General features: G+C 36.5%; 1 protein-coding gene across 1 annotated transcript in view; it reads left to right on the top strand.

The window, feature by feature from the left end:
* LOC139858414 (cytochrome b-c1 complex subunit Rieske-4, mitochondrial-like) overlaps positions 1–18,832 on the top strand; it is a 53,087-nt gene that overhangs the window by 24,321 nt on the left and 9,934 nt on the right. Inside the window, exon 2 of the mRNA XM_071847266.1 lies at positions 17,516–17,531. Coding sequence (XP_071703367.1) covers positions 17,516–17,531 — 16 coding nt within the window. The remainder of the gene's footprint in view (positions 1–17,515; positions 17,532–18,832) is intronic.

Genomic DNA, 18,832 nt, shown 5'->3' with positions numbered 1-18,832 from the left:
CACATATATATACTTATTATACTTTTAATAGTTTTAATAATTTCTTAGTCCGTAGTTAGCAGTCCGATGTTAGTAATTCAATTTTAATGGTTCATATTTAGGTGTTTAATAAATAAAACCCCCACCGAAATAAATAAAACCCCATCGTATTTGTATTGGTCGGGATTAATCTTGACCCACGGTACCGGTGTTGTCAAATGACGTGTTGCGTACATAAAGTACCGGTGTTGTCAAATGACGTGTTGCGTACAATCATGGGATCTTATGATTAATCTTCTCGTCTTGTTTACGGGTGGTCCTGAAATATATAAAATTAAATTATGAGTACATATATATAAAATATCATGTTATTTTAGAAAGATGTGATTCATTTAATTTTTCTCCAATTATTTTCGTGGCTAAACTAGTTTTGGATATCCGATCTTGTTTTGGTCATAGTTTCTTCGTTACAACTCCGTTTTCGTTGGTTCAACTTGCCACTTCCTTGGATCGAGTCCCTCTTTAAGAATATGAACTGTAAATACCTTAGTTTGTATTCGAAATCACAGGTCATAGGTCAAACTTTGGTGAAACTTATGAAGTTAATCATTTTCCATCATATAAACAATATTAAATGATTATTTTTCTAAAAATACTTATACTTTGAGTTAAATCATGAAATTTTTATGTGTTATCATATTCATAGTAAATATTATTTTTCCAGAAAATAAACCTCCAATTCAAGGTTCAAAATAGTTTTTAATTATCCAACCCAAAACCGCCCCCGGTTGCACTCCGACGTCGTAAAAACAGTTTTTAAGGTGTTCTTTGAAAAACCAAGTTATACCTTGTTAAATTAGCATATATTTATGATATATTACATGTCTTGAAGTATTTTAAAAGTTAAGTTAGAAGGATCTATTTAGTTTGCAAACAAGTTTGAAAACATTCAAACTATGTTCTTGTTGTTAAAATTTTATACCATAAAATAAGATAGCTATATATATATATGAATCGAATAAGGTTATGAACAAAGTTACTACCTCAAGTTACTTGAACAAGATTGCTGTAAAAGAGGAGTAAAAACCTAGAACCAAAAGAGTGATGGAATTGGATGAAAGATTGGAAGTAAACTTGTGTTCTTGGAAGGATTCTTGAAGTGTTTTTGTAAGGGTTTTCTTATGATGATTAAGTGATGTTTTTGGAACTAGATCTCCATGGTTGTGAGCTGAGATGGTTAAGGGGTTTAAGGCTCATAAGTGTGTGTGTTTTTAGCTAGAGAATTGAAGTAAAAATGAATCAAAATGATGATCCCCCATGGCTCTTAAAAAACGTGAATGGGGGGAACCAAGACAAAATTTTAGTTTGTAATTTTATGTATTTAGTCAAGCAATCATATAAAAGTAATTACCTTATACATATGGCATGAACAAGGGCTGGTTGGTGGTGATTTGATGTGTATTTACCAATAGTAAATACGTATAGAAGCTAGGTATGATATGAGTACATATACTCTAGATATACGTATAGAAATCTTGTGAAAACGGAATGAGAATTCAAATATAGCTATCTTTTGTGAATATACTTATATGGTTTTATGTATTTAAGTCCTTAAAAAGTGATTAAATACATTATATATACGATATATGTATAAACATTATAGGTCATAAGTATTTATGTCAAATAACGTTACGTATGGTTATCGTTTTGAAAACTTAAGTTAGTAGTTTCAAAATATACTTATAACTTATTGTTATTAATACAAAATGAGATATTAAAACATCCATAAATCATGTTAAATATGTATATATACATATATATACACAAACGTATAATTATCATATATTATATAGTTCGTGATATCATCGGTCAAACTAGACGGTCAAACGTTGTGTAAAACTCTTTTCGAAAACATAAGTTTCAATAATTTGGATTGCTTATCATGTTGGTAAGGTTTAATTTATGTAAATATTAATCTTATAAGTATAAATTGATCGAAAAAGTCCGGGTCATTACAGTACCTACCCGTTAAATAAATTTCGTCCCGAAATTTTAAAATTTTACCTATTTTGCGTCATCGGGAAACAAATGTGGATATTTTTGTTTCATCTGATCCTCCCGTTCCCATGTAAACTCAGGACCCCTTCGAGCATTCCAATGAACCTTAACGATCGGTATATTGCTCTGCTTGAGCCGTTTAATTTCACGATCCATGATTTCGATTGGTTCTTCGATAAATTGTAGTTTCTCGTCGACATGGATTTCTTCAAGAGGAATGGTGAGATCTTCCCTTGCAAGACACTTCTTAAGGTTTGAGACGTGAAATGTATTATGTACTCCGGCGAGTTGTTGCGGTAACTCAAGTCGATAAGCTACCGGTCCAATGCGTTCGATGATCTTGAACGGGCCTACGTACCTTGGGTTCAGTTTACCCCTTTTGCCGAAACGTATTACACCTTTCCATGGTGATACCTTTAACATAACCATGTCACCGATCTGAAACTCTAATGGTTTCCTTCGAACATCAGCGTAGCTCTTTTGGCGACTACGGGCTGTTTTCAATCTCTCCTTAATTTGTACTATCTTTTCAGTAGTTTCATGTATGATCTCGGGACCAGTTAATTGTCGATCTCCTACTTCATTCCAACAAATAGGAGATCTACACTTCCTTCCATACAGTGCTTCGAATGGTACAACTTTAATGCTCGCATGATAACTATTATTATACGAGAATTCTGCTAACGGTAAATACTTATCCCATCCGTTTCCAAAATCGATCACACATGCCCTGAGCATGTCTTCAAGAGTCTGAATTGTTCTTTCACTCTGCCCGTCAGTTTGCGGATGATATGCGGTACTCATATCCAAACGAGTTCCTAGTGCCTCCTGTAGTGATTGCCAGAACTTTGAGGTAAATCTACTATCACGATCGAATATAATGGAAATAGGTATTCCATGCCTTGAAACAATTTCCTTTATATATAATCGTAATAATTTCTCCATTCTATCCGTTTCCTTTATAGGCAAGAAATGTGCAGATTTGGTAAGACGATCAACAATCACCCAAATGGTGTCGTATCCCCAGGCAGTCTTTGGTAACTTCGTGATGAAATCCATGGTAATACCATCCCATTTCCATTCTGGGATTTCTGGTTGTTGAAGTAACCCTGACGGCTTCTGGTGTTCTGCGTTGACCTTGGAACAAGTTAAGCACTCCCCAACATATGTTGCAACGTCTGTCTTTAAATTAGGCCACCAATAATGTGTCTTAAGATCTTGGTACATCTTTCCAACTCCAGGATGTATCGAGTATCTTGTCTTATGTGCCTCATTCAATATCAACTTCCTTAATCCACCCAACTTCGGTACCCAAATACGGTTTGCAAAACGAGGACAGCTGTGGACAAAGATGTACCAAGATCTTAAGACACATTATTGGTGGTTGAAGTTAGCTACACAGCTTTTAGATGTATGGACTATAACTCTATATGTGAATGTTGAAGTTAGCTATACAGGGTTGAGGTTGATTCCAAAATATATATAGTTTGAGTTGTGATCAATACTGAGATACGTATAAACTGGGTCGTGGATTGATTCAAGATAATATTTATCGATTTATTTCTGTACATCTAACTGTGGACAACTAGTTGTAGGTTACTAACGAGGACAGCTGACTTAATAAACTTAAAACATCAAAATATATTAAAAGTGTTGTAAATATATTTTGAACATACTTTGATATATATGTATATATTGTTATAGGTTCGTGAATCAACCAGTGGCCAAGGCTTACTTCCCGACGAAGTAAAAATCTGTGAAAGTGAGTTATAGTCCCACTTTTAAAAATCTAATATTTTTGGGATGAGAATACATGCAGGTTTTATAAATGATTTACAAAATAGACACAAGTACGTGAAACTACATTCTATGGTTGAATTATCGAAATCGAATATGCCCCTTTTAATTAAGTCTGGTAATCTAAGAATTAGGGAACAGACACCCTAATTGACGTGAATCCTAAAGATAGATCTATCGGGCCCAACAATCCCCATCCAAAGTACCGGATGCTTTAGTACTTCGAAATTTATATCATATCCGAAGGGTGTCCCGGAATGATGGGGATATTCTTATATATGCATCTTGTTAATGTCGGTTACCAGGTGTTCACCATATGAATGATTTTTATCTCTATGTATGGGATGTGTATTGAAATATGAAATCTTGTGGTCTATTATTATGATTTGATATATATAGGTTAAACCTATAACTCACCAACATTTTTGTTGACGTTTTAAGCATGTTTACTCATATTTTTGTAATTTTATGAGATATTTCATGCTAGTTGCCTAATGATGGTTCCCACATGTGTTAGGTGACTCACATGGGCTGCTAAGAGCTGATCATTGGAGTGTATATACTAATAGTACATACATCTAAAAGCTGTGTATTGTACGAACACGAATACGGGTGCATACGAGTAGAATTGTTGATGAAACTGAACGAGGATGTAATTGTAAGCATTTTTGTTAAGTAGAAGTATTTTGATAAGTGTATTGAAGTCTTTCAAAAGTGTATAAATACATATTAAAACACTACATGTATATACATTTTAACTGAGTCGTTAAGTCATCGTTAGTCGTTACATGTAAGTGTTGTTTTGAAACCTTTAGGTTAACGATCTTGTTAAATGTTGTTAACCCAATGTTTATAATATCAAATGAGATTTTAAATTATTATATTATCATGTATGAATATCTCTTAATATGATATATATACATTAAATGTCTTTACAACGATAATCGTTACATATATGTCTCGTTTAAAAATCATTAAGTTAGTAGTCTTGTTTTTACATATGTAGTTCATTGTTAATATACTTAATGATATGTTTACTTATCATAGTATCATGTTAACTATATATATATATCCATATATATGTCATCATATAGTTTTTACAAGTTTTAACGTTCGTGAATCACCGGTCAACTTGGGTGGTCAATTGTCTATATGAAACATATTTCAATTAATCAAGTCTTAACAAGTTTGATTGCTTAACATGTTGGAAACATTTAATCATGTAAATATCAATCTCAATTAATATATATAAACATGGAAAAGTTTGGGTCACTACAGTACTTACCCGTTAAATAAATTTCGTCCCGAAATTTTAAGCTGTTGAAGGTGTTGACGAATCTTTTGGAAATAGATGCGGGTATTTCTTCTTCATCTGATCTTCACGCTCCCAGGTGAACTCGGGTCCTCTACGAGCATTCCATCGAACCTTAACAATTGGTATCTTGTTTTGCTTAAGTCTTTTAACCTCACGATCCATTATTTCGACGGGTTCTTCGATGAATTGAAGTTTTTCGTTGATTTGGATTTCATCTAACGGAATAGTGAGATCTTCTTTAGTAAAACATTTCTTCAAATTCGAGACATGGAAAGTGTTATGTACAGCCATGAGTTGTTGAGGTAACTCAAGTCGGTAAGCTACTGGTCCGACACGATCAATAATCTTGAATGGTCCAATATACCTTGGATTTAATTTCCCTCGTTTACCAAATCGAACAACGCCTTTCCAAGGTGCAACTTTAAGCATGACCGTCTCTCCAATTTCAAATTCTATATCTTTTCTTTTAATGTCAGCGTAGCTCTTTTGTCGACTTTGGGCGGTTTTCAATCGTTGTTGAATTTGGATGATCTTCTCTGTAGTTTCTTGTATAATCTCCGGACCCGTAATCTGTCTATCCCCCACTTCACTCCAACAAATCGGAGACCTGCACTTTCTGTAGCGACCCGACCAAATCGTCATTGACGGCGCCGACTACTTAGGTCCCGTTACGTGGTTGTAGTCCCTATATGAGACTCGTTTGACCAAAATTATGTCGCGTTCATTTGAAACGTATCATGCTTGCAAGGTTTAGTTTACAAAACCGTTCGACGACAAGTTTAAGTTTACAAGAGTATAAAGTATAAATGAAATAACTTGTGACATAATTAGTTGAAAAATCACGGTTTGCTATAAATAGCGAAAGTATGTAGACAAAAGTTTGAATCCAAAGGTGCTATCACTAGCGTATGTATGTATGTATGCTTGACTCCAAGCAAGTAATCAAAGTGTGCGGAAGCATGTATCAAGTAGCCAAGTATGAACCTGAGAAACATATAGAAAACTGTCAACGAAAAACGTTGGTGAAATCATAGGTGTTTTAGTAAACGTTGTATCTGAACCACAAGATTTAATATAAGATGATTATCAAAATCATTTGCATTCCAAAAGTTGTTATTTGTATCCCGGGCACCCAATTATCAAACTTAACTGTTTTGCACCCTTTGCGTAGTGTTAGAACATACACTAGACCCGAAAATATATTTCATCCGCTAACGGTAGCGAACTGTCCGAATGAGGCTCGTCAAGCCCATGTGATCACATAATATAAGTTCTCGTTTACACCCTGCAAGTGTAACTAATGATAATTGAATTGAGGCTTTTTGTTCAAACCCGCACGTGGAATGTTCGTTTTCGTACTTGTGTTCAAAGTGTAAAAGTATGTAGTATAAAACCGTATATGTTTCTCATCCCATGATTTAAAAGTATAAAAGTTGTTGAAAGATGGGACTATGATCTCACCTCGAGTGCACGAGTATAAATGTACTTCACAAAGTAAACGTGTGCATGAATGTTGCTTAGCCTTGACCTAAATAAGTAAGTTGTATCAATTAACCGGTTACGACACAAGGTCGGGCGAAATGTGTTCAATTAGTCCTATGGCTCATTACGACTCGATTATATAGCATGTGAATCACGTTGTCAAGTTTCATGCAAGAATCAAGTATAAAATAAGATTAGAACGATTGTATAAGTGTTTTGTTAAGTTTGAATAATAGTCAAACTTGGTCAAAGTCAACGAAAAAGTCAACGGGGTCGGGTCGGGTCCCGAACTATTTTTCTGAGGTTTTTATTCATATATAAGCATGTTAGAACAAGTTACATGTGAATCGGAGGTGCGTAGCATAGCAAACATTTTTCTAAATTTGACAAAGTAGGTCAGAACCCAAACACGGCTATTGCCGCGCCGCGGCCAGAGGTGTCGCGCCGCGACATTAGGCGTGGCCTGGTACCTGGTCAGTTTCAAAAGTTCAAGTCTTGATCCAAAATTCAATTTAGCACAAAACGCAAACTGTAAACACTTAGAATACGCATCTTATATCATTGGAAAGCTCTTTTGACAAGGAATACAATTAACTACCTTTCACCAAGCAAAAACATCAATTACAATAATCGAAAACTCGTCAATTGATCAAGAAAGGTTTATTTTCAAAGTTTCAAGTTCGTAAAACGTATTTTATGATTCGGGAATCCAATTTACACATACGATATGCCGATTCGAAGGTAATTAAGCATACATTGCATCTAAACACTTACTAACAACATTAACAAGCATTCAACGCATCAAAAGTTCATTTCAAAGTCTATCAAACCCTAACCAAAATTCACAAAAATCAATAATCATGTGTTTGAAGTTTTCTTAATCAACCTACGCATCAAAACGAAGCTAGTGATACTAGTAACACAATTAAAACATGAACTTTAACAATCAAACAACATTTAATCTTCCAAAATGCAAGATTAAGCAAACCCATTTCAAATGTTCAAACTAGTTACTCAAAACAACAAATCGAGCAAACAAAATATATATTCATGTTACACACGAGCCATAGACACTAACTAACACCATTTCAAGTATAAAAACACGAATTTAGAGAAAATCTAGAGTTTTAGAAATGTTACCCAAACTTGATGAAATTGGTACCAAAATGTAGAGGATGAAGAGAGGATCACGAAAATGTAATTTGTTTTGATGTTTCCTTCTTGATCCGGATTTAGATGATGATTTTATAAAGATGGGTGTTTGAGTTCTAAAATGGAAGAGAGAAAAAGAGGGAGAAGATGAAGTGAGAAATGAATGGATGAGATGGTGGGAGGTGGTGGTGACTAGTTACCAAAATTTGGCCAAGTGCCAAGATTAGTCCCTCAAGTTTCAAAGCGGGTGCGGGAATTAACCAAACGAATATTTTAAAAATGCTCGAGTAAACGAGTGATGTTATAAGTAAATGACGGAATTATTATGAATGTTAGTCAACGGAAACTACGAATTTAAATAACGAAAGGTATTATTTAAAAAAAGACGGTGTTAAAAATAAATTTAACGGAAAAAGGCGGGATGTTACATTACCTACACCTTAAAAGAAATTTCATCCCGAAATTTAGTTGGAAGTAGTAGTTGTTGGTTCTTTCTAGAGATGTTGTGTTGCCGATTCTACGAATAAGTGAAGGTACGTCTTTGGGAATTTCAACGGACTTTGACGGTCGGGATTTTACGTTGGTTTAAAGTTTGGTTTCACGATTTATAGTTTCAACCGGTCCTCTTAGGAAGTGAAGTTTATCATTGATAGTAAGTTCATCGAAGAGGATAACAAGTTCTTGTTTCGCGAGACACGCCCTTAAGTTTGATACGCAGAATGTAGGATGAACGGAATTTGTTTGAGTCGGAAGTTTGAAGCGGTAAGCAACGGGCACAATACGCCCCAAGATTTAAAAAAAAAGGACTAAAAATATCGCGGGTTTAGCTTTCTACGTTTCCGAACGGACTACACCTTTTCAAGGTGCGACTTTTAACGTTACGCGGTTTCCCACATGGAATTCGAAAGGTTTACGTCTAACATTGGCATAGCTCCTTTGGCGACTACGAGCCGTCTCGAGCCTTTCTCGGATTGGAACGATTTTATCGGTTACTCCATGAATGAGTCTAGGTTCGGTGACTTGATTATCATTTACTTGGTTCTACAAAAGGAGAATGACGTTTCCGGTCATATAAGATTTCAAAAGGTGTGACGTTAAGACTTGAATGATAACCATCGTTGTAAGAGAATTTGGTTAAAGGCAAAAACTTTTCTCAAGTAAATTTGAAGTTGATAACACAAATTCGTATTACGGTTTCCAAGGTTTGAATCGTATGTTTGCTCGGTCCATCGGGTTGTGGTTGATGTGCGGCACTCATGTCTAAACGTGGTCCCGAGACTTTTTGTGAGGCACTCCAAAATCTAGAAGTGAAACGAGGATCTCGATCCGAAACGAGGTACATCTCTTTAAGGTATATTTGAAAGAGTTTGTTAGGACGTGAAAACGTTTGTTGGAACAAGTTTCTGTTTCTCAAGAATTTCACGCCGCGAAAGATTTATCGGTTTCTAAAAATGTTCGTTAGGACTATTCACCCTCGTGGCGAATGCTAGTATAGTGAGAAGAGTCTCTCTCTCCATTGAGAATTTAGATAGAAGGTTTCTTTATACGAAAGTACGAGTGTAATGCGGAAGAAGTTTCCGCCTCGATATGAGCATAACAAGCATATTGTAGTTCGTCGATAAAACTGTAAGAAAACGAGATAGTATACACGTGTAACATATGTTTGGAGTCGAAAGAATTTGTCATTCATTCGGAAGCATAATTATGGTTCGACAATAATCGAAGGTGTGTCCTTGGTATGGTTGTTATCAATATTCTTGGAGTTTTCGGATACTTAACAAGAAAGATGAAGTCATGTACATGGCACATGGTGGTGATTAGGTTGATCGAGTCCAACCACCATCACGTGTCATTAGAACTTTGGTATGACTTACCATAATATAACCACATTGATCGAGTGTCGTTATATTACGCTAACTCATACCTCCATCCCCACATCACTCCATAGATTCAGGTTCGTGTAATCGTGAAGTTTTAAAATGAACAAAGCATAGCGACATCACCAACGTGACTCGTATTTAATCGCAAGAATTTGTGCAACTCTGAAGAAGCGTTCCCCGAGGGAAGTGTATAAATGATGGTTCAAGTCAATGCGGTTTAAGTCAAACGATAATGTATTTCGGTGCAAGAAGTGTAACGAATCATGATAACGAATAGTACACAACCGTAGTGTTAATTATTGATGACGATACTCACCTGGAGTAGTGATGGTAGTAACACGATATGGTAGATAGTAAGGAACACCGGTGTGACACCGATAGTAAGTTGAAACGGTGGCGAATAACAATCTAGGAGATAGAGTTCCCGAACAAGTGTGACTAATGAAGTCGTCGTCATTCTTACGTGTATGAATCTTGAATTTACATGTGTTACTAGAAAGTGGCAGAGTACGGATTCGTATGATGAAAACTTGGTACCATTAAGAGGTTCACCTAAGAATGATTCAAATATAATGCACAAGTAGTCAAGTAAGTGCTATCTATAGCAAATGCAAGTCAGAATGCAATGATTAACTATCCGGTTGTAGTCTAGATTCACTAATGCGTCCTAACGACTCTGTCAGACACACTAATGCATATCCAAGTTCCCTACAACCAACGCTCTGATACCATCTGTAGCGACCCGACCAAATCGTCATTGACGGCGCCGACTACTTAGGTCCCGTTACGTGGTTGTAGTCCCTATATGAGACTCGTTTGACCAAAATTATGTCGCGTTCATTTGAAACGTATCATGCTTGCAAGGTTTAGTTTACAAAACCGTTCGACGACAAGTTTAAGTTTACAAGAGTATAAAGTATAAATGAAATAACTTGCGACATAATTAGTTGAAAAATCACGGTTTGCTATAAATAGCGAAAGTATGTAGACAAAAGTTTGAATCCAAAGGTGCTATCACTAGCGTATGTATGTATGTATGCTTGACTTCAAGCAAGTAATCAAAGTGTGCGGAAGCATGTATCAAGTAGCCAAGTATGAACCTGAGAAACATATAGAAAACTGTCAACGAAAAATGTTGGTGAAATCATAGGTGTTTTAGTAAACGTTGTATTTGAACCACAAGATTTAATATAAGATGATTATCAAAATCATTTGCATTCCAAAAGTTGTTATTTGTATCCCGGGCACCCAATTATCAAACTTAACTATTTTGCACCCTTTGCGTAGTGTTAGAACATACACTAGACCCGAAAACATATTTCATTCGCTAACGGTAGCGAACCGTCCGAATGAGGCTCGTCAAGCCCATGTGATCACATAATATAAGTTCTCGTTTACACCCTGCAAGTGTAACTAATGATAATTGAATTGAGGCTTTTTGTTCAAACCCGCACGTGGAATGTTCGTTTCCGTACTTATGTTCAAAGTGTAAAAGTATGTAGTATAAAACCGTATATGTTTCTCATCCCATGATTTAAAAGTATAAAAGTTGTTGAAAGATGGGACTATGATCTCACCTCGAGTGCACGAGTATAAATGTACTTCACAAAGTAAACGTGTGCATGAATGTTGCTTAGCCTTGACCTAAACAAGTAAGTTGTATCAATTAACCGGTTATGACACAAGGTCGGGCGAAATGTGTTCAATTAGTCCTATGGCTCATTACGACTCGATTATATAGCATGTGAATCACGTTGTCAAGTTTCATGCAAGAATCAAGTATAAAATAAGATTAGAACGATTGTATAAGTGTTTTGTTAAGTTTGACTAATAGTCAAACTTGGTCAAAGTCAACGAAAAAGTCAACGGGGTCGGGTCGGGTCCCGAACTATTTTTCTGAGGTTTTTATTCATATATAAGCATGTTAGAACAAGTTACATGTGAATCGGAGGTGCGTAGCATAGCAAACATTTTTCTAAATTTGACAAAGTAGGTCAGAACCCAAACACGGCTATTGCCGCGTTGCGGCCAGAGGTGTCGCGCCGCGACATTAGGCGTGGCCTGGTACCTGGTCAGTTTCAAAAGTTCAAGTCTTGATCCAAAATTCAATTTAGCACAAAATGCAAACCGTAAACACTTAGAATACGCATCTTATATCATTGGAAAGCTCTTTTGACAAGGAATACAATTAACTACCTTTCACCAAGCAAAAACATCAATTAGAATAACCGAAAACTCGTCAATTGATCAAGAAAGGTTTATTTTCAAAGTTTCAAGTTCGTAAAACGTATTTTATGATTCGGGAATCCAATTTACACATACGATATGCCGCTTCGAAGGTAATTAAGCATACATTGCATCTAAACACTTACTAACAACATTAACAAGCATTCAACGCATCAAAAGTTCATTTCAAAGTCTATCAAACCCTAACCAAAATTCACAAAAATCAATAATCATGTGTTTGAAGTTTTCTTAATCAACCTACGCATCAAAACGAAGCTAGTGATACTAGTAACACAATTAAAACATGAACTTTAACAATCAAACAACATTTAATCTTCCAAAATGCAAGATTAAGCAAACCCATTTCAAATGTTCAAACTAGTTACTCAAAACAACAAATCGAGCAAACAAAATATATATTCATGTTACACACGAGCCATAGACACTAACTAACACCATTTCAAGTATAAAAACATGAATTTAGAGAAAATCTAGAGTTTTAGAAATGTTACTCAAACTTGATGAAATTGGTACCAAAATGTAGAGGATGAAGAGAGGATCACGAAAATGTAATTTGTTTTGATGTTTCCTTCTTGATCCGGATTTAGATGATGATTTTATAAAGATGGGTGTTTGAGTTCTAAAATGGAAGAGAGAAAAAGAGGGAGAAGATGAAGTGAGAAATGAATGGATAGATGGTGGGAGGTGGTGGTGACTAGTTACCAAAATTTGGCCAAGTGCCAAGATTAGTCCCTCAAGTTTCAAAGCGGGTGCGGGAATTAACCAAACGAATATTTTAAAAACGCTCGAATAAACGAGTGATGTTATAATTAAATGACGGAATTATTATGAATGTTAGTCAACGGAAACTACGAATTTAAATAACGAAAGGTATTATTTAAAAAAAGACGGTGTTAAAAATAAATTTAACGGAAAAAGGCGGGATGTTACACTTTCTACCATAAAGTGCTTCAAACGGCGCCATCTCAATGCTTGAATGGTAGCTGTTGTTGTAGGAAAATTCTGCTAACGGTAGATGTCGATCCCAACTGTTTCCAAAATCAATAACACATGCTCGTAGCATGTCTTCAAGCGTTTGTATCGTCATTTAGCTCTGCCCATCAGTTTGTGGATGATAGGCAGTACTCATGTCTAGACGAGTTCCTAATGCTTGCTGTAATGTCTGCCAGAATCTTGAAATAAATCTGCCATCCCTATCAGAGATAATAGAGATTGGTATTCCATGTCTGGAGACGACTTCCTTCAAATACAGTCGTGCTAACTTCTCCATCTTGTCATCTTCTCTTATTGGCAGGAAGTGTGCTGATTTGGTGAGATGATCAACTATTACCCAAATAGTATCAAAACCACTTGCAGCCCTTGGCAATTTAGTGATGAAATCCATGGTAATGTTTTCCCATTTCCATTCCGGGATTTCGGGTTGTTGAAGTAGACCTGATGGTTTCTGATGCTCAGCTTTGACCTTAGAACACGTCAAACATTCTCCTACGTATTTAGCAACATCGCTTTCATACCCGGCCACCAAAAATGTTTCTTGAGATCCTTGTACATCTTCCCCGTTCCAGGATGTATTGAGTATCTGGTTTTATGAGCTTCTCTAAGTACCATTTCTCTCATATCTCCAAATTTTGGTACCCAAATCCTTTCAGCCCTATACCGGGTTCCGTCTTCCTGAATATTAAGATGCTTCTCCGATCCTTTGGGTATTTCATCCTTTAAATTTCCCTCTTTTAAAACTCCTTGTTGCGCCTCCTTTATTTGAGTAGTAAGGTTATTATGAATCATTATATTCATAGATTTTACTCGAATGGGTTCTCTGTCCTTCCTGCTCAAGGCATCGGCTACCACATTTGCCTTCCCCGGGTGGTAACGAATCTCAAAGTCATAATCATTCAATAATTCAATCCACCTACGCTGCCTCATATTCAGTTGTTTCTGATTAAATATGTGTTGAAGACTTTTGTGGTCGGTATATATAATACTTTTGACCCCATATAAGTAGTGCCTCCAAGTCTTTAATGCAAAAACAACCGCTCCTAATTCCAAATCATGTGTCGTATAATTTTGTTCGTGAATCTTCAATTGTCTAGACGCATAAGCAATCAACTTCGTTCGTTGCATTAATACACAACCGAGACCTTGCTTTGATGCGTCACAATAAATCACAAAATCATCATTCCCTTCAGGAAATGACAATATAGGTGCCGTAGTTAGCTTTTTCTTCAATAACTGAAACGCTTTCTCTTGTTCATCATTCCATTCAAATTTCTTCCCTTTATGCGTTAATGAAGTCAAGGGTTTTGCTATTCTGGAAAAGTCTTGGATGAACCTTCTGTAGTAACTAGCTAGTCCTAAAAACTGGCGTATGTGTTTCAGAGTTTTCGGGGTTTCCCACTTTTCAACAGTTTCTATCTTTGCCGGACCCACCTTAATACCTTCTTTGTTTACTATGTGACCGAGGAATTGAACTTCTTCCAACCAAAATGCACACTTTGAAAACATAGCGTACAATTCTTCCTTCCTCAATACTTCTAACACCTTTCTCAAATGTTCACCGTGTTCTTGGTCATTCTTTGAGTAAATAAGTATGTCATCAATGAAAACAATGACAAACTTGTCAAGGTATGGTCCACACACTCGGTTCATAAGGTCCATGAACATAGCTGGTGCATTAGTTAAACCAAACGGCATAACCATAAACTTGTAATGACCGTAACGTGTTCTGAAAGCAGTCTTTGGAATATCATCTTCTTTCACCCGCATTTGATGATACCCGGAACGTAAGTCAATCTTTGAATAAACAGACGAGCCTTGTAGTTGATCAAATAAGTCGTCGATTCTCGGTAGTGGGTAGCGGTTCTTGATGGTAAGTTTGTTCAACTCTCGATAGTCGATACACAACCTGAATGTACCATCTTTCTTCTTGACAAACAAAACAGGAGCTCCCCACGGTGATGTGCTTGGTCGAATGAAACCACGCTCTAAAAGTTCTTGTAATTGGCTTTGCAGTTCTTTCATCTCACTGAGTGCGAGTCTGTAAGGAGCACGAGCTATTGGTGCAGCTCCTGGTACAAGATCTATTTGAAATTCAACGGATCGATGTGGGGGTAATCCCAGTAATTCTTTCAAAAATACATCGAGAAATTCTTTTGCAATGGAAACATCATTGATGCTCTTTTCTTCAGTTTGTACTTTCTCGATGTGTGCTAGAACAGCATAGCAACCTTTTCTTATTAGTTTTTGTGCCTTCAAATTACTAATAAGATGTAGCTTCGTGTTGCCCTTTTCTCCGTGCACCATTAAGGGTTTACCTTTTTCTCGTATAATGTGAATTGCATTTTTATAACAAACGATCTCTGCTTTCACTTCTTTCAACCAGTCCATACCGATTATCACATCAAAACTCCCTAACTCTACTGGTATCAAATCAATCTTAAATATTTCGCTAACCAGTTTAATTTCTCGATTCCGACATATATTATCTGCTGAAATTAATTTACCATTTGCTAATTCGAGTAAAAATTTACTATCCAAAGGCGTCAATGGACAACTTAATTTAGCACAAAAATCTCTACTCATATAGCTTCTATCCGCACCCGAATCAAATAAAATGTAAGCAGATTTATTGTCAATAAGAAATGTACCCATAACAAGCTCCGGGTCTTCCTGTGCCTCTGCCGCATTAATATTGAAAACTCTTCTGCAGCCTTGTCCATTCGTGTTCTCCTGGTTTGGGCAATTTCTAATAATGTGACCCGGTTTTTCACATTTATAACAAACTACATTGGCATAACTTGCTCCGACACTACTTGCTCCGCCATTACTTGTTCCGACACCATTTGTTCCTTTCATTCTATTAACCCCTGGTCTATAGACCTCACACTTCGCCGCGCTATGACCATTTCTTTTACACTTGTTGCAAAATTTGGTGCAGAACCCCGAGTGATACTTTTCACACCTTTGGCATAGCTGCTTCTGATTGTTGTTGTTGTTGTTGCGGTTATTATTGTTGTTGGGATGATTGTTGTAGTTGCTGCTGTTGTTGTTGTTGTTGTTGTTGTTGTTGTTATTGTTGGGCCGTTTGTTGTAGTTGCGATTGATGTTGCGATTGTTGGGATAATTGTTGCGATTATTGTTGTAATTGCTGTTGTTGTTGTATTGGTGATTCTTATCACCGTTTTTCTCCCACTTTCTTTTGACTTGCTTCACATTGGCCTCTTTAGCAGTCTGTTCTTTAATTCTTTCTTCAATCTGGTTTACTAGTTTGTGAGCCATTCTACATGCCTGTTGTATGGAGGCGGGCTCGTGTGAACTTATATCTTCGTGGATTCTTTCCGGTAATCCTTTCACAAACTCGTCGATCTTCTCTTCCTCATCTTCGAATGCTCCCGGACATAATAGGCACAATTCTATGAATCGTCTTTCATACGTGGTAATATCAAATCGTTGGGTTCGTAACCCTCTAAGTTCTGTCTTGAGCTTATTGACCTCGGTTCTGGGACGGTACTTCTCGTTCATCAAGTGCTTGAATGCTGACCACGGTAGTGCGTACGCATCGTCTTGTCCCACTTGCTCTAGATAGGTATTCCACCATGTTAACGCAGAACCTGTGAAGGTATGCGTAGCGTACTTCACTTTGTCCTCTTCAGTACACTTACTTATGGCAAACACCGATTCGACCTTCTCGGTCCACCGTTTTAATCCGATCGGTCCTTCGGTTCCATCAAATTCCAAAGGTTTGCAGGCAGTGAATTCTTTGTAGGTGCATCCTACACGATTTCCTGTACTGCTAGATCCAAGGTTATTGTTGGTATGTAGCGCAGCCTGTACTGCGGCTATGTTTGAAGCTAGAAAAGTACGGAATTCCTCTTCATTCATATTCACGGTGTGTCGAGTAGTCGGTGCCATTTCCTTCAAAATAATCAAATGGAACAAGTTAATCATACAGAATATTAAGAGTAGTTAATAGTATTTCGTAGCATAATATGAACTCATTTATAAAAGCTTTTTCTTCATATTAGCGTTTTATAAGTTTAAATTCGGGTAGTACCTACCCGTTAAGTTCATACTTAGTAGCTAATATACAATTCAACTACTACAATTCTATATGAAAAACTGATTATAATAATATTTCGCGTTCAAACTTTTACACAATATTTTACAAACTTACAATACCGCTTATTTTACATATAGCATGAAATATAGCACACAATAAATTTGATACAAGATGGTTGTGAAGATAATTCTAGCTAGTACACAAGTCGTTCAGCAAAGGCAATAAAGACACGTAATTCATACGTCCAGAAACAAGTCATGCATTCTGGTTTTACTAGGATTACTTCCCATCCTTGGTCTTGTGGAACATAACCGTTATGGCCGTTGATAAGACAGCGTGTTGTAACGTCGTCAAAGGGACGAGGGTTACGTAATGTCCAACAGTCCCGTAACAATCTAAAAACCTCATTTCTTACCCCAATTACCGACTCCGTCACTTGTGGGAACGTTTTGTTTAATAGTTGTAGCCCGATGTTCTTGTTCTCACTTTGGTGAGAAGCGAACATTACTAATCCGTAAGCATAACATGCTTCTTTATGTTGCATGTTAGCCGCTTTTTCTAAATCACGAAGTCCAATATTCGGATATATTGAGTCAAAATAATTTCTTAACTCATTGCGTAAAATAGCATTTGGGTTCCCCGCAATATATGCGTCAAAGTAAACACATCGTAACTTATGGATTTCCCAATGTGATATCCCCAATCTTTCGAACGAAAGCCTTTTATAAACCAAGGCATTCTTAGAACGTTCTTCGAATGTCTTACAAACTGATCTCGCCTTAAATAGTTGTGCCGAAGAACTCTGACCGACTCTAGAAAAGATTTCATCAATCATGTCTCCGGGTAGGTCTCTTAAAATATTGGGTTGTCTATCCATTTTGTGTTTTTATACTGTAAAATAGACAAGAGTTAGATTCATAAAAAAAAATACTTATTAATACAAGCAATTTTTACATATATCATAAAGCATAAGCACACTATATTACATATATTACACCACACGAATACAACTATCTTATTCCGGCTCGCTTGTTTCTTCTTCTTCGGTTTTGGTTCGTTTTGCCAAGTTTCTAGGGATATATGATGTTCCCCTAATACGAGTCGTCGTTTTCCACATTGGTTTAGAAAAACCTGGTGGTTTAGAGGTTCCTGGGTCATTGTTACAACTTAAGGACTTCGGGGGTTGACGATACATATAAAGTTCATCGGGGTTGGAATTAGATTTCTCTATTTTTATGCCCTTTCCCTTATTATTTTCTTTTGCCTTTTTAAATTCAGTTGGGGTAATTTCTATAACATCATCGGAATTCTCGTCGGAATCCGGTTCATCGGAGAATTGGTAATCCTCCCAATATTTTGCTTCCTTGGCGGAAACACCATTGACCATAATTAACCTTGGTCGGTTGGTTGAGGATTTTCTTTTACTTAACCGTTTTATTATTTCCCCCACCGGTTCTATTTCTTCATCCGGTTCCGATTCTTCTTCCGGTTCCGACTCTTCTTCCAGTTCCTCTTCGGGAACTTGTGAATCAGTCCACGAATCATTTCAATTTACATTTGACTCTTCATTATTATTAGGTGAGTCAATGGGACTTGTTCTAGAGGTAGACATCTATCACATAATATCAAACGCGTTAAGAGATTAATATATCACATAATATTCACATGTTAAAAATATATAGTTTCCAACAAAATTTGTTAAGCAATCATTTTTTAAGTAAACACGGTCGAAGTCCAGACTCACTAATGCATCCTAACAAACTCGATAAGACACACTAATGCAAAATTCTGGTTCTCTAAGACCAACGCTCGGATACCAACTGAAATGTCCCGTTCTTATTGATTAAAAACGTTCCATATTAATTG

This window comes from Rutidosis leptorrhynchoides, chromosome 7 (genome assembly GCF_046630445.1).
Source record: "Rutidosis leptorrhynchoides isolate AG116_Rl617_1_P2 chromosome 7, CSIRO_AGI_Rlap_v1, whole genome shotgun sequence".
Taxonomy (NCBI): domain Eukaryota; kingdom Viridiplantae; phylum Streptophyta; class Magnoliopsida; order Asterales; family Asteraceae; genus Rutidosis; species Rutidosis leptorrhynchoides.
The sequence above is the reverse complement of the archived record's forward strand: the minus strand, read 5'-3'. Positions and strand labels throughout refer to the sequence as shown.